The sequence below is a fragment of the Triplophysa dalaica genome, chromosome 9 (genome assembly GCF_015846415.1).
Source record: "Triplophysa dalaica isolate WHDGS20190420 chromosome 9, ASM1584641v1, whole genome shotgun sequence".
Lineage (NCBI taxonomy): Eukaryota > Metazoa > Chordata > Actinopteri > Cypriniformes > Nemacheilidae > Triplophysa > Triplophysa dalaica.
Genome location: NC_079550.1, coordinates 14,471,814 through 14,493,781, shown reverse-complemented (window position 1 = coordinate 14,493,781; position 21,968 = coordinate 14,471,814). Strand labels below are relative to the sequence as shown.

At 37.6% G+C, this 21,968-nt stretch overlaps 1 protein-coding gene across 3 annotated transcripts in view; it reads left to right on the top strand.

The window, feature by feature from the left end:
* Nucleotides 1-21,968, top strand: part of pitpnm3 (PITPNM family member 3) — an 89,248-nt gene that overhangs the window by 847 nt on the left and 66,433 nt on the right. For all 3 annotated transcript variants that reach the window (XM_056757012.1, XM_056757013.1, XM_056757011.1), the window contains exon 2: nt 16,322-16,417. In XM_056757012.1, the coding sequence (XP_056612990.1) occupies nt 16,322-16,417 (96 nt within the window). The remainder of the gene's footprint in view (nt 1-16,321; nt 16,418-21,968) is intronic.

Sequence of the window (21,968 nt, the reverse complement as noted above, 5' to 3'; positions counted from 1 at the left end):
ATTGCATCTATGGCCATACATGTGATTTTTGTAATTTGTTACTTGAGGCTGCATGTTCAAGTCATCTTACATTATATTTCATTAGAGTCCTGGTCAATAATGAAAATCCTTATTGTTCAAAATAGGCTTTAATGAAGATAATTATAATTAGTTGGGTGATAAAAATAAAAAGTCTGTCATCATTTACTAAATCTATATACATTTCTTTGTTCTGATGAACACAGAGAAAGATATTTGGAAGAATGCTTATACATTTATATTTAGGCATTTGGCTGACCGATTTTGCCCCCCCATTGACTACCATAGTAGGAAAACAATACAATTGTAGTCAAAAGTGCCCCAGTTTGCTGTCCTCATTCTTCAAAATGTCTTATTTTGTGTTCAACAGAAGAAAAATATATATAAAGTAAGTCTTCATACCAGGGGAGTCAATGGGGGGAAAGATCTGTTTGGTTACAATCATTCTTCCAAAAATCTTTCTCTGTGTTCATCATTGAAGTATCCGTTTAATAATGGGACGCAATTACAATGAAATGTCATCTTTAAAAAGCCATTGATAATCCACTTCCAAAGATAAATGTTTTCCTTGTATGGTCTGCACCACATTCTGCATGTGATGCAAACTGTTATGGTGATGTTTAGAAAGTGGTTTTGTTCAGGACTTAAGTGAGGAGTATGTCATCAAAGATTCAAGGTTATGGTTTCTTTGAGTGCTATCTTACAATTTATGCTGTTGAATTTCGAAAATATTATGATCACAAGATTTTTTGCTTTTAACGTGGTTTGTTAAATGGATAATTTAGCCCAAAATATTGTCATCATTTGTTCTGCCTCATGTTGTTCACATCCGACTCTTTGTTTTGTGAAACACAAAAGATATTTTGAGAAATGTGACCATACAGTGGAAGTCCAATGTTGTTTGGTTCCCAATGTTTTTCATATCTTTGTGTTCTGCTGAAGAAAGTCATGCACATGGATGAGGAATTGGTAAAATAAGTTTATTTTGGGTTTCATTTCCAACATCTGCATTTCTCAGCATGTGGCCTCTTTCTTCATATACACACACATTCTGAATGTCTGAAATAATAGAGCTCACTTTGTGTGACAGCTGTGCTGTGCATTTATTTTATGTAGTTAGAGCAGTTTCCATATGTTGGGTAAGGGAGGTAATATCTTGAGACTGCTAATAAGCTCCTCTTTCTTATCTCCTCCCGTATATTCTTCCCAGATCAGCAAAAAGTTATTTGCTGTGTGGGAAATGTGGAAAGCAGTGGTTGTTAATGTTATGAATTTCTTTGGTTTAGTTACTTATTTTACAGAGGTTTCTGAGTCACTGGATAAGAGATGTTGGTCTGTTGCCAATTATACAATTGCTTCCCTAGTGTGTAGTTTAAGTACGTCATATCTGCAGCAGATCAAAGAGTTTGCTGATTTGGACAGGCAGGAATTGGACATCATTTTTTACATCATCAAAATGTTGATGGCATATAACAGTCATTTTAATTTTAAAACAGATTTGTTATTACCCCTGTGCACAGCTCCACAACAAATCATTCAGGTAATAGCTGGTAATCATTTATATATTATGGACATTAACTAATGATCATGGTCCGGACTCACTAAACTGTTCTTAAGACAAACATATAGGATTGTTCTTAAGATCAATTATAGGAAGTTCGTAAGAATGTTCCTTAAGAAGTTTTGTAATATTTTCTTAAGAACTGCTTCACTTTTTTCACAAGAATAAAATGACATATGCTTTGTTAATCAATCTCAGGGGGAAAAAAAGTAAGACGTCTTAAGAGGTTTTTTTCGGGAATACAAAATATTCCTTACTTTTTTCTTAAAGGAAAAGTTCACCTCAAAATCAAAATTGTTTTATTTTTTTACACACCCAGATGACAACATGTTTTAAGACCTCCCGGTGTCTTCAAATTCAATTGAGCCACTATGAGCGGATGGACCAATTTAACGATGTCTTTAGAACATTCTGGACCTTGATTACTATAAACATGATGTCTATGAGGAGGCCTGGAAATCTCTCGGATGTCACCTGAAATATCTTTAGTTGTGTTCTGAAGATGCCGGGAGGTCTTAAAACATGTGAATGGCATGTGGGCGAGTAAAAAATAACTCCATTTTGATTCTGAGGTGAATTTTTCCTTTAAATTCAAAATTAAGAGAAAAATGGCAAAGCATAAATTTCTGCTTAAGAATTTTTTGTAAAACCAGCCCCCTCATACCAGTGCACATTCAGAATGCTAACAGTATAAATATTTATCTTGCCATTTGGGATTGTCCAGAGGAAGAGCCACTGATTATTTAATAACAGTAAAGGAAGAGTAAATGAGGAGATAAACCTCAAAAGAAATAGGTTAATAATAAAGAAAAAAGCCCTTTCAAAACTGTTGCAATATAGATGGAAACAAACTTCTTTAATATGGCATTTGTATGGTATAACATTAATATTAGTTTTGGTTGTAATTACTGGAAAATATGAACATGTTAATTAGAAGTGGCGTTCAAATAAAATACAGTCTTTTATCAGTTATAGGCCTTAAAAGAGAAATTGTGTTTACGTCACTTTATTTTTTAAAGGGACAGTTAACCCCCCAAAAAATCTGTCATTTATTTACCCTCAATTTGTTCCAAATGTCTTCGTTCCGATGAACACAGAGAATGATATTTGGAAAAATGCTTGAAACCTAACAGAAATTTGGAAATATGCTTGTACCCAAAAAGTGACATAACCATGTCTTTTGTGCTAGTTGTGTTTTGTGTGGAAACACATGGCCTTTGTCACTTTGCGTCATGTGCTCTCCTGTCTCTTCTCTTGGCCCCGCCCCATTGTTTCCCATAATCTTCCCATTAGCATTTCACTCCCCTCACCTGCCTAGTACAATTATGTCTTGTTAGTTTCCCCTATTTATGGCCCTCTTCTCTTCAGTCCTGTGCTGGTTCGTTTTGACTCTCACCCCGAATCCATGTCTGCCAAGTTCCTCTCTTGTTCCCCCTCAAGAAGAGAGCCTTGTTTATTTTTGGTTTAGTCCTTGTTTTGCCCCCTCATGGGACTTATTTTGTTTGAGTCTCTTTTATCTACCCTTGGTTCTTGTTTTCCTGTTTGCCCCCTTGTGGGTTTTTCTGTTGTTTAAATAAAGTATTTTGTTCATTTGCTATCTGCATCTGGGTGCTTTCTTGTCAGTATCTTGACACAAAAATGCCCCAGAGCAGTTTGCTTTCCTACATTCTTCAAAATATCTTCTTTTGTACTCAACAGAACAAAGAAATGTATAAAGCAATTTTTCAATTTTGAGTAAATGAAGCTCTTTTAAGTAAAATGAGTAAAAGACAGTTTTCATTGTTGGGTGAACTGTTCCTTTAAGTGATGGGACAGTGGGGTCATATGATGTCAGGCTTATCTTATGAATCTAAACTAGGTTGTGCATTTATAATTCAAGAATTACTGTTTAATATTTTCAAGTGAACTAACGTGCCCTAAAGGGACTTTATATGACTGCAGCAGAGCAGCCACTAACCTGAAATTCAACCAAAAACCATAATGCCATGTTTGCCTCAAGTGTAGCTTTGCTTGTTCTTGAAGCTATTAAGGGATGTGAATCCCCACTGCACGAAATTCATTTCACTGTGCGCTTGTCCCATCTGCTTTGGCTTTATAAAAGAATAGGCTCTCTGGAAACTGATGAAAAGAATTCAAAGCTGAATATTGTAAATAATTACAATGAATGGGAAGACAGATGATGGTATGCAAAGTCTGAACGGAGAGTTTGAATAGACGTTTAAAATGCTGAAGTGGAAATGATTCGATAAGTAGCTCTGCTGTTGCATGTTTCATGTTTCTGTAGACATGCAGAGGTCACGAGTCTGTCCTTCAATGATATATATTTAGTGTTGGCCACTCAGGAAGTGACCTTTTAGTGGCTGATAAGCGAGTAGCATTTTTTGTTCTCAAGAAGCTTGTTTTTCTGGTTTTGGTAGAGATGAGTAATAAAACTGGGAATACTGATTGTGTTGTTCGCAGCAGCAAGATTGAATTGCGGGTTTGCTTGTTTTTGCCAAACCAATTAACGTCACCCCTCATTCAAGGTGTTTTTTCCTTACTGGAGATGTACATCCAAATGAATAAAGCATTTGTTTGCGTCTGTTTTTGTTGTTCTTTTTGTTTCCACTGATCTGTTTTTATGGGGGTTTGATTGAAGCCGTGCTGACAGCGTGACAGTGTAATGGCATTTTAGTCAATAGTGCTCACTATATCTGCGGATGTCAAATGGAAAGACTCGGATGATCAAGCATTAGATCTTCCCAAACAGAGCTTTGTATTTACCATAGTTTTTGACTGAGAAATGAAGGTCTATTTTCATCCACAAACCTTGTTATTCAGCGTTTGCGACACCCACGCCGTTTTGTGCTTGTTTAAAGCATTGAAACGTGGCTTGTGAGTTGCACTGCTAGACTAGGCAAATGATAAAATGGTAGCCTTACTTTATATTTTTTTATAACTTCAAGGCTGTTCTGCACAGGGTACTGTATACTGTGTTATTTAATAGATGTCTAATGAATGGAAGAAGAACATTAACTAACACTTACTTCATGTTGGCGAAGGCTAGTTGTTGGGTTTAGATGCTTAAAAGATTTGTCTTTTGTAATGAGATGACGAAGTTCAACTCTACAGTTATTTGTTTTTACAACCGTTGACTAACTAGACGTGCACTCAGCAGTTCTTTAACAGAAATCCTTTGGTATACTAATGAGAGCCCAATACAGTATGTGTTTGTGTTGTAGATCAGCCTTTCCCAACTGGTGGCCTTTTATGTTTCAGGTCTCACAGCTAGAAATATTTAAATTATGTAGGTGATTTAATTAAATTTTAAAGCTTAAATAAAAAAATGTTGGTGTATTATAATAACTAATGAATCATGACATTCTTGGCTAATGAAATATTTTTGTGCATGTTCACTTTGAATGGTTGAACTGTAAAACTACAGTATTTTTATCTTGGGCGAGTTAGTAAAAGACTGAAGCATTTTAATCCCAACAGGTGGAAACCTGCCTGATATCTGTCATCCTTCTTTTTCAACCAATTAGAGATGATGTTCCCATTCTTGGCAATTCTCCAGAGAAACAAGGAAACGTCTCACTTGTGTGTTGCTCATGTTCGTAGCCTTAGGTATTTATTAAATTGTCACGGACTACCTGACACTCTGTTACAAATGTAGCAATTCAATGCAGATATCACATTCGTAATGACTGTGTTCCAGCGAACTTGCACAATGATTTGGATAGAGCGCTGTGCTAAAAATAGCCGTGCACGAGAGGCAGCGACAGACTCGCTGCTACCCTGCAGTCCTGTTTGAGAAAGAATGACAGCCTTTCATGACCGTCTGTAATGCTGCAGTTTGGCTCTTGTCTATGTTTTCAGACTATTCAGTTTCAGGGCTTTTTTTGATGCAATTGAGATATATGTGTGAGATGACTAATCAGATTTTGAGACTATGTATATAGTTCATTCGAATTGTATTGTTTGTGTGTACCCTGGGAATCAAACTCATGACTGTCGATGTGTCTAGCACCATTTTCCAAAATCCCCTCTTTGTGCTTTGAATTCATCCTCTCGGAAGCACAGCGTCTACTGCCATACATGTTTAGACAGACTTCTCTGGATGTTGCGTCACATCATTCCATTAAAGATGTTGTGTTTTTAAGATTGGCTGTCAAGTTGCAAACAGTCCAGCTTTTTAAAAGGCATCCTGAGACCTCTGCATTCTGTTCTGTTTCACAGCACTGTGTAGTTCTTGAACACAATAACACGCCTTACGTAAACATACCCCAAGACCTGATCTGTGTTATTTCATCTAGAACTTTTAAGACTTGGAAAATATGTTGTTTTGCACACCTAGCTCACAAAACATAGCAGGCCATAAAACTATGAGTTTTTTGTCATAGACCAATCATCCTGACCCATACTCATGCTATTGGTTCAGACGATGTTCATGCGTCTTGATGGTCAGGTTTCTGAGTTTAAAAATAAAAAACAAGTTATGGTTGATTATTTTACAGAAAGGCTTTGATTTCCTCTGAGATTTTACGTCTTGAGAGTTGTGTGCAGATGTGCTTTGCTGCACAGCCTTGCCCTATTAGAGATGAGAATCTGAAAACTGATCAGAGCTCGCGAGCAAGATTGCAACGCTGTTTCATTAACATAACATATCATTACATAACAGAGGAAACGCAAATGCAAAATCCGTAAAGGCACAATCAATGTCCGCTTTCTGCGCTCATGCATTTTGAAGAATCGTTTCATTTAGTGAGGACACTAAACCTAAGAACACCCAGTCAAGTGGCTCTGTTCCTGCGCTGCAGCTTTAGTCTCAATCCCCTCTTGATGCTCTGACTCTGCATGAGACGGTTCAGCCACTGCAGTCTCCCATACTGCAGTCAATCGAGATTCACCTTTGCACATTTTGTGTCGCATTGTAACACATTTTATTTACCGCAAGTATCTCAGTGCTTGTTGTTGTTGTGCTTTCAACGAAATGTTTAAACACTGACCACTGATAGAGCCTTGTGTTTGCAACCAATGGTCATTGGTTCAATACAGACTGAAGTCGCTTTACAAGCGTCTGCAGACATTTTATACTATTTCTACAAGAATGATATTTCTGGTGCACATTCGTATAATACAAAAAAACCAAAACTAATCTGAAAGTAAAAACAAAAATGCAAAAAGAAAATAAAGATTAAAATCTAGGGAAAGTTTAAAACAATTACTCCGTATACTGTGTATGATCTGGCAACATCAGCCTTTGTGTTACAAAGCAGAACCGTGATAGTGTCAGACAAACTCCAAGTTATCTATCACAGTGTTTCTTGTGCAATTGTGACATATGTGCTGTTTCACAGCGTGTGCGGCGCGCCGTGTCAAGCTGCCAAACGGAGGTGTTTACTTGCTGCACGACACATATGCTGCTGGATTACATGCATGCACATATTCCTTCTTTTATGCAAAGAAGGAAGGAATTTTCCTTGGAGTAATTTTTGCAATCACAAATTGAAGGTTAATTACTCGTTTCTTGAGAAAGGGAGACCTCGAACAAGGGTCAGTTGTTCAATGTTGTTAGAATGAAATTTGTGGCGGTATAGAATACGTAGGATAGGTGGAGCTTGGTGAGATTGTTAAAAAACATGAAAATATGATAAATGTTGACATGCAAAGCGTTTTTCTCTAGGGAAACCTTTTTTAAATTTTAAAACAGATCTGAATTCTGATTGGATGAGCTGCATCAGCTGTTGATTGATCATTTTGATGAACTGATTATAAATGCTTCTTGAAAGAATCCATTTAAGTTTTGCTCCCTTCAAATTCACATGTTGGTAGTGGTCCATGCTAACCTCGACCAATCAGATCACAGAATTAGGGCTTTGACGGTGGCAGTTTTTTACCACCGCGGTGGTAATGGACAAATCAACAGTGGTGGTGCAGTGGGATATATATATTATTTATATAAATAATATTCATGTTATTACATATGCGTGTAGCAACCACATGACGAGTGGAAGAGAAATATGGACCTTATTAAAATACTTGAAATTGTTCAATACTTGAAATTGTACGTCCATGTTTAATGCGTGAATCCATTAGTGAAACGGCACAATACCTCATATAAAACATTTAAATAAATATCGGTAAATAATAAAAACTTAATTGATATGAGAAAGTTAAATATTAAAAAAAAAAATCTCTTGTTGCAGTAACAACTTCAGTCAGTTGCGTATTAACCCTTACAGTCCTTAACAATTTCATTTAACAAACTGTTTAAACCTACCTAGGCTTCCTCAGATCGCCATAAACGTACATATTGATATTGTCTAGATTAAAATGTTTACAGCTGCTCAGATGATGTGCACAGGAGCACAAACAAATACATGTCGCTCCGCAACCGCGGCAAAACCTGCGCTTTATGTATCTTTTCATTTCACAACAAGATCCATTGCAGAAACCGAAGAATAACCTGGGTTTTTGCCTTGCAGGCCCGCGCTAGAACGCACCAACGGAAACGTATGCCAATAATTTCTCCGTTAATGTGAAATATTTTAAATAAAACCATCTACAACTGAAAGGCTACAAATAGCAATCCTGATCGCAACTATAATTTTTATTACACTTCTATTTGTCACAGTGACGTGCACTACCGCCGGTGGCAGCTCACCACAGTCATGGCACTTTACCACCGATGTGATGCGGTTGTCATGGCCACCTTCACAGAACATTTAAAGTAGTGCAGTAAACCAATAGACTCCTTATGTCAAAATAGCCTTTATCTCGTTGCTTTCCTGAGGATGGATTTTACATTGAGGCTGATGAGGAAATGAATGAAGTGACGGAGAAGATTCTCGAGTGTTCGGATGACAGCATGGGCTTGAAGAACACGAGTGAATTGAAGTTACGGAAAGACGGATGAAAAAGAACGAGAGAGTGCAAGGAGAGAGGGAGGGTGAGATATAGAGATTACAGAAAGAGAACAGCGAGATTGCTGGGGGAAAGCGGCTCTATCTAGAAAAGATTATATTTTTGATTAAGAGCCAGTCTCTCTGTTAGTCGTGTCATGAGTGCTTTGAAGAAAATGCCATTTTTGTACCGTGCTGCCTCCTTGGAGAGGGGACATATCACAACTCTATATCGACCCTAATGACAGGCCCTACCACAGCACTCATGAGACTTGAAATCATATCTAACTCCATCTGAGAATTAAAGACTTGGATTTTCACAGGTCATGGTGCATATTCTTCAGCTTTGTGTTTGATAGTAGTGTTCGATGCATTAGTGTGGGCTTGGTGGTTATATGGTGCGTCGAGGGCTAAAGGGTCAGCTCTGAGCTCGGAAACCCAATGACAGAGAAAATGAAAGAATGGTTCAAACAATAAAGAAAATTGTGTCATCAATTACTCACCCTCTTGTGAATTCAAAGCTGCATGGCTTTCTTTCTTCTGCAGAACACAAAATAAGATATTTTGAAGAATGTTGTTAACTGGCGCCATTCACTTCTATTTATGGACACAAAACCAATTAAAGTGAATTGTGGCCAGTTAACAACATTCTTCAAAATATATTCTTTTGTGTTCTGTGGAAAAATGAAAGTCATACAGCTTTGAAATCACAAGAGGGTGAGTAAATGATGACACAACTGAACATAAGCATTTGATTCCGCAGTATATTTGTGTTGTGTATATTATATGACCATGCACTGGTTATGGCTTGCTTGCTGAACAACACCACAAATGTTGTGAGTTGAATTGTATATTATAGTCAAACCTCAAGAGCTCAATTTGAGAGAGCAGCGGAGTGTATTTAAATGACTACTTTCTCTTCAGTACGCATTAAATTTCACTCAATCCCTCCTTAGGAAAAAAGCAATTAAATAGAAAAGTGCACGTGCTGAGCTTGCAGGAAGTTGGTCAAGTGATTGGTTCCTTGGCTTTTAGAGAAAAGGAAGTTTGTTGGTTTTCAAAGATGTATAATTCAGGAGACGGTTCCAATTTCATGGCTGAAATACCACCTCATGTTGATTTATTGTGTTCCTGGTTTAGTGCAAAAGCATTGCCTACATGATACTGCAGCCAGCCAAACAATGACTACTGTAAAAAAATCCAACTCTTTTCAATTCGGCAATGATTTATAATATTACTTTGATTATAGCTTGCAATACCACAGCTATTTCCGCTGGTTTAAGCCATTCCTGGTTTCGGATTTATTCCTCAGGAATCCTTCCCCATTCTCAGTCTTCGTTCCAGGGTGAATTATGGAAGAATGCGATTATATGTGGAATTGGGGGTTGCTGAATAGGCTCAATTAGACATGCTTTAGTGCAGGAGGAGATATCCATCCTCAATGGAGACAAACCTCGCTGGACTCCCACATTCAGACTCATCTAAATCACCTCTTTATCTCCTTTGTAAATCTATTTACCTAAAGCTTTAAAAGCCATCTCTCAATGTTTAGACTGCATTAATGACACGGTCCGATTTGTTCCCCTGCATCCCAATGGGAAAGCATTTAATCTTCATCTAAATGCTTCCAACAAAATACTGTAAGTGTTATTTGGTTACCTTCACTTATACAAGATAGAGTTGATAAACCTCTTTCCGTTATACACCATTATGATCTTACAATCGTTCCTTTTCTATGAGATTTACATACACATAATAGAAACTTTCAGACTGAATCTTGTTACAGTTAAAAGTACCTACTTTAATGCTCAAATGATAAAGTGCTATTTAATTAAAGTCTGAATTGCCCTTTCTATGATGAAATAGGTTTCTAGTACTGAGTTTTCTTGCGTGTAATAAAGTAATAGTTCATGTATTTAACACAAAACGCTTCATGAAAATAAAGTTCTGTGGTCGCTTGTCATTGAAGTTTTAAATGCTCAATATAATATGCATATCTATGTCTTCAGAGGTGAATAAAGACCTTACACAGTGAAGCGTTTTTTATTACTACATTAGAATGAGAGTTTCTATCCACACACCCTTACAAGGAATTCATCATATTGTTTCTACAGTAGCCCTAAACGTAAAAACTGCTCTACAAAGTGCGTTTCGTAAATATGTTATCTGCTTTGACGGGGGAGTGGTGGAGTGAGCCGTTGGTTGTAACCTGCAACCTCACCACTAGATGGTGCTAAAATCTCCACATTGCTCCTTTTACACCAGACATTGTTTGGCAGAGCTTGGAAGGTGCCGTGGTCCCGGTAAGGTCCGGACAAAAGCCTCAGGAGCAAAAGCAGATTGCTGTTGATGCAACTGTCAAACACGTTGTGATTTTAATAGAAATATTTGAAGGTTGGGATACTAATCTCCATGGGGGACATTAATAGTGTCAGCTTTTGATCTCCTGGCATTGTGAGAGAGATGAAAAGCTCATTAAATCCAACATGATGGTGTTGCAGGGTTCAGCAGCTGAAAAGCCAGAGGGGGAGAATGAAAACAGTGGAACCGCACTGAGCCCCATTAATAGAAGTTGAGACCTCATTGTTTCAGCAGGGTGAACAGGACTGTGCGGAGGTCCAGGCACAAGATAGCAGGGAGAAGAGGAAGTGACAGCTTAGGTCACACACAATTCTTCCACAATAATGATATGACAAAAATACTTTTATTGTGTGGTTTGTGTATCTTTGTTTAATCACTCGTATTTGTATTTGGAAATTGCATCTGCTCACTGAATAACTGAAATTCTGTAAATAAATAAAAAATTGTCCAATTTACATGACATTTACATTTATGCATTTGTTAGTGGCTTTATTCCAAAGTGACTTAAATTGCATTGTATTATACAATTGTAATGCGTTTGGTTCAGTGGTTATTTAATTTTTAGCCATATGCAATTTTTTTGTTTGCTAAGGCTGGCGAGGAGGAACTGCTTGATTTTCCTTGCTTATAATGGAACATATTTAATTGCTTTGAGGAAAGAGTCAACAGGCTGCCTATGTATTTCCGGTAAAATCTAAGGGGGCGGAAAAGCTTATCAAATGTGCTTTACAAGCGCTCATTTTGGGGGGAATTTACTTGTAATATAGATTAGTGAAAATTACGTATTGTTAAAATTAGGTATGCACCGATACCAGTATCGGTATCGGCCCAATACTAAGCTCATGTACTCGCACTCATAATTAAGCACCGAATCACTGTTGCTTCGACTGCGGACGTAGAAAGGGGTAAGTGGCGATCTTTTATGTTCCATGTTGGAAGGTGATTGGTTAGGTATTGATTGGTAGTGAGTGATGCAGAATTGAGTCTTCCTGGTAGAACTTGCGCTGAAGCTATACATCTTTGTTCTTAGTGTTTACTTTTTCTTCGTTGTATGCAGCTGTGACATGACAATAAAGATATTCTATTATTGTTGGTAGCAAACATCAGGTTCCAAAGCAATTATACTGACAGGTACGCCCACCTTACTTGCTTATACATTTGGGCGGTCCTAGTCAACTGACATGGATTTGTGAGGGTGTGGTTACATGAGGCGTTTCAGGCAGGCCTGGAAGAGCATTCGCTTTTAGATAGAATGCAAAAATTTGTGCCGACACTTTTAATTTTTGCAATTTGACATGTGTAATACATGCATGGGCAACTTATACCACACCAAAGACACAAAAAAACATGTATTCATGCCATATGATACCATTTAATAATCTATATGAAATTTACACAATACACAGTAAAAATTATCCTTCAAAAGATGTCTCTGTTCTTCTCATTACTTCGCTTAGTCACAGCAATCCTTTGGTGTGTCCTGCTACTAAACTTTGTGTCTTCTCTGGGTTCATCATAATTCTGAATCATGTCGTCCTCTCGCTGATCTCCTCTGTCATCTAATCCTGACTGGGATCTGAAAAAATACATATAGCCTTGTATTTATGATCGGAAAATCGCACTCGTAACATAACAATGGGAGGTTTGAGAGAGAATGTTAACATTTATGAAAAAACATCAAAATTTTAAGTTACGGTCATCAACTTTTAGGTGAATTATGTTACAAAATAAATTAAGAACCGATTCAGTATTTTTACAAAATTAATACATTTTAAAAGCCAAGCAATGTCTGTTTCTTTTCAGCAAAGCTCCATATCCGAGCCATATGACAGATGTTAACAAATGTGACTTACCGGGAACTGTTATTGATATCTGGTCAGATTCATACTAATTTGTTGTTTAAAGGTAAAGGTATTTATGGTGAAAATTGGTGATAAAGTCTGTGTAAAGATGAAGTCATTTAGTGTTATCCAGCCTTAACATTATGTGCTAGATGCTAATAGCATCCAAGCTGTCCATGAATTTTTAAACATATGGTTTAAAGTACTTCTCCGTTTTGCTAGACAGGGGGCAGCTGACATTCTCACAATGCTGAGTTTGGGCAGTGGTTGATATCTCGCACCATTAGCGTTAAAGGCCATGTTCCCCACGATCCCATTTTTGCAACCTTTTGTTAGTGAGTAATGTTGCTGTTAGAGCATAAATAATACCCGAAATGATAAAGCTCAAAGTTCAGTGCCCAGCGAGATATTGTCTTTAACAGAATTAACTTTTCAAGGTTTACAGCCTTCTACTCGGGTACATGATGTCAGCATTCAGAGTGTTTTTAATAACCTCACAGGAATTCGCCAAAAAAAGGGGCGAGTCCTTCCCTGAAAAAGAGGAAGAGTAATGTTCGTTTATCAAAGATCGTAAACATTTGACTGAGCTACGCGCTAAACTACTTTCTATTTCAACACAGGCCTACAGCTGGTAATAAAAATTCAGCTACAAACATTCTAAGATAACCACAGTCAAATAACAGCTTCCATGACTTAAACATTGGCTGTGAAAGCTGTTCTGTGTATTACACTGATATTGTGTGTGTGTGTGTTTGTGTGTGCGCATAGCCTACATCCAGGGATGTAAATACCTATGTAAAAATGTATAGGATAAAGCAATGTAAATCGCTTTAGATAAAAGCGTCCACAAAATGCCCAAATGTAATGTAATGTTATTAGTGTTAATAAATATAACCGGTCTGACGCCATTTGGTCCAGTGTCATTTCCCTTCCCATAGTAGGAAAACAAAGATTGACGTTTGCTCATGCACTAGCAGACCTCCGTTACACTTCAATCGATCCGCATGTTTTTAACTGATAAAGTGAAGTTGACGCCATTTTTACTGTTTTTTGCTAAAAGCCAAAGTTTATGAATACACGTGAGAGGGACACCGACCAATCACAACCGCCTGAGAAGCGGAAGCCAATTACGAAAGAGCATGTCAGCTTTACCAATCAGAGGGTTTCGGAGGGAGGGATTTATATATATAGACTGGAAGAAATCCACTCGTTTTCTTAGAAGAGGCACGGCGATGAACAATAGACTTGAAATATGTGAAATATAAAGCGTTTTTTTGAAATGAGAAACATGAACCATTGTTAAACACCAAAAAACATAATCAAAGCCGCAAAAGGATCAAAAGACTGGGTCCTTTAATGCAGAAGTGACCGAGTCTATTGGTTCAGCTGTATTATGTCAAAAATAATTCTTCCTATATGTTAACTCGCGCTGATGCAGATCTGTAATTATTAAATCATGAACCACTTTATATGATTTGAGTGGATAACTTTTGTTTGACTTGTGCTGATTTGTAATTAATGTTATTGCTGGTATCTGTCATTGGATTAGAAAAGTTAATAACTTTAGATTGGAACAGCCCAGAGCCAAAGTGATTATTGGATTAGTGATTAATATGTCGTTCCGACAGTTTTCAAAATGCAATCACAGATTATTCCTGCACAAATCAGTGGTTGGAAATAATTCGGTAAAAAATGTTGTTGCCTTTTGTACTAACCAGCTGTGCAGAACAATGTTGGAAAAAATATACTAGCTGTATGAATAAACTGATGGGAATTTGTAAAATGAAGAATTTGTGTTGCCTGAATCGGCAAACCTAGGCTGCTGGTACTAAAATTCAACATCAAAATGGGCTGTCAAGTGATTAATCGCATCCAGAGTTGTCTCTACATAATCTATGTCTGTGTGCTCTTCATATGCAATTTTGTATCTACAAAAATATACACATACTTGCATATATTCAAGAAAAATATAAAAATTATTAAACATTTATATATAATATTAGTTGTAATACATGTTGCAAATAATTCCTAAATATCTATACGTTTATAAGTACAAAATTATTATGCAGAGTACACAGACATGTGTTATGTAAACACAAACATTTATTCTAGATACGATAAATCATTTGACAGCTCTACTTCAAAATTTAAGGCAATTTTTTAACTAGTTATTAAGATCAATCAAATTGGTGTTATAGGCCACTTCGATTTAAATTATTGAAAACTCTTAAAATAATCATTAAACTCTTCAAATCTAGCTGCATTTAGCATAACCAAAAATTCTAGTTTAACCAATATCAGCTTCATTTTAAACGTTATATGGAATGCAGTTAGATCTTTTAAATCAGATTAACATAATTTAATGTGATAGATCATCCAAAAAAAACATTTTGTTGTCATTTCAAACCTGTATGACTTTCTTTCTTCTGCAGAACACAAAAGAAGATGCTTTATAGAATGTTGTTGACCGAACACCCATTCTCTTGCATTGATTTTGTGTCAATACAATAGAAGTAAAAGGTTCAGCTTGTGTTTGGTCACCGACTTTCTTCAAAATATCATCTTTTGTGTTCTGCGAAAAAAGGTCATACAGGTTTGAAATGACAAGAGGGTGATGAATGATAAAGGGATAGTTTACTCAAAAATAATTTAAAGTTTGATTTTACTTAAGACTGTGTCACGAAACGTGTGGTGATAAAGAAGAACCCAAATGCAGGCAGCAGTACGGGGTAACAAAATATCTTTATAAAACACAAAACAAAACCCACAATGGGGTAAAATACAGGGGATAAACCAAGACTGCCAAACAGGAACGAAAAACTCACGTAGGGTAACAAACTGTAACAAAAATCAAAAGGATCCAAAAACAGGAACAGAGCACTGGAAATGAACGCTGGGACACAGCGTATGGATAACTCCTTGGAACAAGAGTTCAGAACAGCAAACGGACATCAAAGTTTTCAAGTATGTACAAGAACAAATGAGCACAGGACAGAGAATACAAGGGCATTAAATAGGGAGACGAACAAAGGATAATTAACAATAGGCAGGTGTGGGTAATGAAACACTCAAGGGAAGCTAACGAGGAGACGAGAGGGAGGGGGCCATAGACGAGACACGAGAAGGAGCATGACAGCCAATATCTAAGCCATGCCATGTCCTTCCCACACAAAACCCTAGACTTAGTCATGACTCCGCTGCAAGAATAAGAATAAACATGACATGATAGCGGAATCATGACAGACTGCTTTTAAGTTAAATGGGGCAATTTTTATTGTATGTAGTTATAAGGTTTTTAGTGTGACCGGAGATTTAGTCCACTGCTGTTCCCACTCCCCCATTTAATATCCTTGTATAGAAAAGAGCAGGAAAATAATTCATCCAAAACATAAACTCAGTCAAGTGTCCTGTGAAAAAAAGTGGACTCTCGTCGTTTTTATTCCCTCGTCCACAATTGTTACACTTGTCGTTCTTAATTAAAACACATGCTTTCAATTAGTTCCTCACCACTATTCCATTGGCTGTCTTCTATGTAGCAGTATTAAGTAACGCTGTCATCACGCATGTCTAACCAATTAGTCACACAATATTCATTAATTCCACGCGGCGCTCGTGACCTTTGGTTTGATCATCTCTTTATCATCTTTTCCCCACAGCGACCCTACGAAAGCTCAGCGCTTCACACTGGCGCATGCAGAACATCGCCCAAGAATCTGTTGACAGCTCTGATGATGAGTTTTTTGATGCCCGAGGTAAGTGTCACTTATTTCCCACCCTTTATAATAACCTGATGGCTTCAGCTCCTCAGCATCTGGGTCCTACAATATTCTCTCACTCTCTCCATGTCTATCAAGCGTTGTAAATTACAAGCGCCACACATCATCATGGAAGTATGCACTAAAACACTTTCAAACTCACACAAAAAACACTTGCAGGCCTTTTTTGTGAAATAAAAAGCAAACGCTAAATTGTGGCTTTCTGTTAGTGTGGATTGTTGTGGTTTGATATGATTGCTGTAATGATTGAACAGTGTAGACACATCTGCCCTTCAAGCAACTAGAAAGTGGCAAGCCATAATTCCTAATGTTAGATCACAAAAACACTGTTGTTTGCAGAGAAATACTAAATAAGAAGCCTTTCCTATCAGAATGATGAAAATTGGCAGCCATATGTGCTTGTCAGCTATAAGTGTTCCTGCACCAGCAAGCCGAGCGAGTCTTGGAGACTAAATAGCTTAAGATTTGCCTTTCCAGCTAAATTTCATCATTACTCAAAATCCCCAATCCTAGACCTGGCTTTGCTTCCACGATTGCTGCCTCAGCATTCCCTTCCCTGATGTTTTTATCCAAAGCAACTTACAGTTTTCTTTCCACATATTACATAGCCAATCGCCTGCGGTAGCCGGAGGATAAGTGGCTTATCGTCTGGGGTTCAGGGATCAGCTTTTGTGGGATTCAAACCTGCACTCTGAGAAGCGATTTAACCTTTAGAGTTAGAAAATGAACTTTAAAATTCAAATATGAACTTCTAATGATCAAAATGATTATAAGTTGTATAAGTATCCCTTTGTTATTTGCCATACTGTTGGAAGTTATTTTCAAGAACCTCTATTGTGGCAAAAAGGTTCAAATTAGAACCTGGCCTGTTACCAATGTTCCCTGAACCTTTTCAAAGATTGACTTGGACTATATGGACTAGAATTTCTGCTTTGTTGTTGCTATTATTATTATTCATTTTATTTTAGCCTACTTTAGTTTACATTTAAATTAGATATTTATAAAGATGAATGTATACAAAATTAAAATGCATAAACAATGAGAGTAGGACACCACCATCACAAACAAGAAACATGTAATTTCCTCATGAAAAACACAGAGAAAAACATCTCCAATCGTTTAGCTAAAATGACATAGATGTATGATTTCCAGACCCAGTGCTACATTCAAGCAAACTCTGAATGCTTCTTCCATATACTACTTGGAAATAACATCGGAATCTGCGCTCACAGTCGGACATACGACATGTGAACTCAGGGCAGATCAATCAAGCCCGAGCGCTGGGAGACGTGTCCCATCCAAAATGCTTGCAGTAAGATTCGCGCGGAACTAACTTATGCTAAACGTTAAGAAAATGTAAAATTTTTGACTGGAATACTGTGAGGTCAGGAAGTGGGAGGTTTCATCTCGACTTCGCCTCGAACGAAGTCTTGCGTTCAAATGTCTCTGGCGTCCGTGGCACAGAACAAAACTGTTACAAATTCTGCTTTGCGAGTGCAGAACTGAGAGGAAATGCTTTAATATCTTGTGTAAGCCTTAACAAAACAACTATGACCTTTATCAAAACATGAAAATAAAGCAAACGAAATGTAACATTAAAGTAAAGACATGGTTGTTGCACATTAATATACAGACTAAAGCTGTTAGTTAAGTTACCTTTTCTATTTAGGACTGTGAAAAGTTATTAAGAGAGATATAAAGGACTACAAAGGCACCATTTTGTATTAATAATTACACCACCTTACTTTCTTTTAAGTAGAGAAAACGATAAAGATATATCACTGAAAGGGGGTAAGATGCTAAGACGCAGGTTACAATGCACCTGCAAAATGGATGAACCGCATTTCTAGCAACACAATATGGACAACAATTAGAGCGTAAGTACTGAATGTAAAAAAGGTTATTTATTTAACGTTGAACTGCAAAGTTAATAGCCAAAGTGTGTATCTCTTCAAGGCACAACATGCAAAACCTTAAGAACCTTTAAGGTTCGCCCACAGTTGCAATCTCCAGGAACCTCAAAAGGTTCATTTTTGAACCTTTTCTTCTTGTGTACAGTCTTTTAGCTACTAGCCAAGATACAGACGTGCTCAAATTTGTTGGTACCCTTAGAGCTGATTGAAATAATGCTTCATTCCTCCTGAAGTGTGATGAAATTAAAAGCTGTTGTATCATGTACTGTACTGTATACTTGCATGCCCTTGGTATGTCATAGAATAAAACAAATAAGCTGTGGAAAGAGATGAATTATTGTTAATTCTGCAAAGATATTCTAAAATGACCTGGACACATTTGTTAGCACCCCTTAGAAAAATAATACATAATTGGATTATAGTGATATTTCAAACTAATTAGTTCTTTAATTATCATCACACATGTATCCAAATTTGTAACCAGTCATTCAGCCTATTTAAATGTAGTCGCAATGCTGTTTGGCGTCATTGTGTGCACCACACTGAACATGGACAAGAGAAAACAAAGTCTGAGGAGCTCAGATTGAAAATAATAGACAAGGATGGTAAAGGTAAAGGCTCCAAGACCATCTCCAGGCAGCTCGATGTTCCTGTGACAACAGTTGCAAATATTATTAAGAAGTTTAAGGTCCATGGAATTGTAGCCAACCTCCCTGGGTGCGGCCGCAAGAGGAAAATCAACCCCAGATTGAACAGAAGGATAGTGCGAATGGTAGAAAAAGAACTATGGAGAACTGCCCAAGAGATACGAGCTGAACTCCATGGTGATAGTATGTCAGTTTCTGATCGCACCAGCCATCGTTTTTTGAGCAAAAGTAGACTCCATGGAAGAATACCATTTGCTAAAATTCATATTGACAAGCCACAATCCTTCTGGGTGAATGTCCTTTGGACAGATGAGTCAAAACTGGAGCTTTTTGGCAAGTCACATCAGTTCTGTTCACAGAAAAAAATCAAGCTTTCAAAGAAGTGAACACTATACCTACAGTGAAACATGGAGGAGGCTCGGTTATGTTATGGGGCTGCTTTGCTGCATCTGGCACAGAGTGCCTTGAACTGTGCAGTGCACAATGCAATCTCAAGAATATGGCAAATGAACTGGCTAGTGTCAGAAAGCTGTGTCTCAGTCGCAGGTCATGGGTCCTCCAACAGGATAATGACCAAAAACACACAGCTAATATCTCCCATGAAAGGATAAGAACAAAACATTGTACTATTTTGAAGTGGCCTTCTATGAGTCCTTATCTGAATCCTATCGAACATCTATGGAAAGAGCTGAAACTTGCAGTCTGGAGAAGGCACCCATCAAACCAAACATCAGGAAGAGTAGGCCAAACTGTTAACAGGTGCAGAAGTCTCATTGAGAACTACAGGAATCGTTTGAATGCAGTGGTTGCCTCTAAAGGTTGTGGTCCCATCATTTTTGTCCATGACGTGGGTGCCAATTACTTTTGTCTGTTTCAAGTTATTTCAGAGAAAATTGTGCATTCTTTGTTTTTTGTGGAGAGGAGCCAACAAATTTGAGCACGTCTGTATGTTTCCACTAGGCACCTGCTCCATCTCCCCAAGCAAATTGACTGATTTTCAGAAAGCGATGAGAACAACCTTGTAGGCCATGAAATTTGACCAACATACTAATCGACCAGTCATTTTCTCTGAAGGGGTTTGGATTGTTTGACATTTTCATCATGTAGTTCCAGGACAAACAAAAGGGTCTTGCTTGCCAATGAATACCAAGCACTTAAAAGGTTGTAATGGTTGTAATATAAATGTGCAGTTAGGCCTGGTGGTTTATTGATCAATTCTATGTGCCGTGTGTTGCTGCCGAGTCGAGCTAACATTTGGTCAGTGTGATTAAAACAAGTGATTCTCTATTAGAGGTGTAATATCATATTCCCTCTGGGTCATTCAGAACTGCACAGTCACGCTTTTAATCTCATTTTTTAATTCCCATCTGAATTTATTTGGAGAAGATACAGAGCTGTTTGCCTTGTATCTAAAATTTAGATACTGTTAAGAGTTTGGCTTTCAGAATGGAGCGGCTCAGAGATGATGTATTTTTGAAAACTTACCCGGAAGTAAGTGCCCTGCTGGTTTTCTCGACCGAAAGCCTATGCATTTTGGAATATCGCAAAAAATAAGTTCTGTGATTAACTAAGGTTTTTGATGTGTTCACGTTTTGTCTATCAAGATAATCTTTACTAATTACACAAAATTTGCTACTTTTTTGAAGCCGAAATATAATCGGCAGAAGGAAATAGCTAATACAATGTTATAATCGGACTACACTTAAGGTGGCTCAATAAATCAACGTCACCACCACAAACCAAAATTAAAAATGTGTTCCCTTGTAAGTAATTACTCTGTGAATAAATCCGCTTCTACGTTTTAAGAGATCTCTGCCCATGTTGAATTAATTGTGAGCTTTATATGCGCGATGACGAAGTAGTAAGTAGTCGCATTTAGCAACTTGTTATCAACCGCCGTTTAAAGACACAATAAGGCTTTAAAAAATCACAAGTGGGTTATCATTGGTGTGTTTCATGTCATAGAATAAAATGTGAAAATATTAGTAGTTTTTATTCCATTCCATTCCATTTTCTACCGCTTATCCGAACTACCTCGGGTCACGGGGAGCCTGTGCCTATCTCAGGAGTCATCGGGCATCAAGGCAGGATACACCCTGGATGGAGTGCCAACCCATTGCAGGGCACACACACTCACTCATTCACTCACGCACTCACACCCTACGGACAATTTTTCCAGAGATGCCAATCAACCTACCATGCATGTCTTTGGACCAGGGGAGGAAACCGGAGTACCCGGAGGAAACCCCCGAGGCACGGGGAGAACATGCAAACTCCACACACACACAAGTCGGAAGCGGGAATCGAACCCCCAACCCTGGAGGTGTGAGGCGAACGTGCTAACCACTAAGCCACCGTGCCCCCCTCTAGTAGTTTTTATAATAAATAATAATAAATATTATAATAGTTTTATTTTTTACCACAGACCTTACTTCGGCTGATTGACCATAAACCCATTAAAAAAAAAACATAGAATTTGGAGTGATGGAACCGGAATTCCAAAAATGCTAACTCGCTTCCAGGTTTTGCATACAAAAATATTTCATCTCCTTGGCTCCCTATCACCTGTTAAATCAGCATAAAGTTGTCCGTGCTTAAAGGAACAGTTCATCCGAAACTTAAAAATTCTGTCTCATTTACTCACCCTTCAGTGTTCTTATAAACACTGAGAAAGGTAATGGAAGGAATTTAGGAAAGCAAACCGTTATGGGGCACTTTTGACTACCTTGTCATATTTCCTGCTATGGTAGTCAGTGGTGGCCATGAACTGTTTAGTTACAAACATTCTTCCAAATATCTTTCTCTGTGTTCAACCGAATAAAGAAATATACATTTTTGGAACAACACGAAGGTGAATAAATGAAGACAGAATTTTTATTTTTGATGAAATGTCCTTCTAATCGGAGTAGTTCTTTAATCCATACCTATATTGTGTGTGTGTGTGCAGTTTTGCTGTCCCACACATGA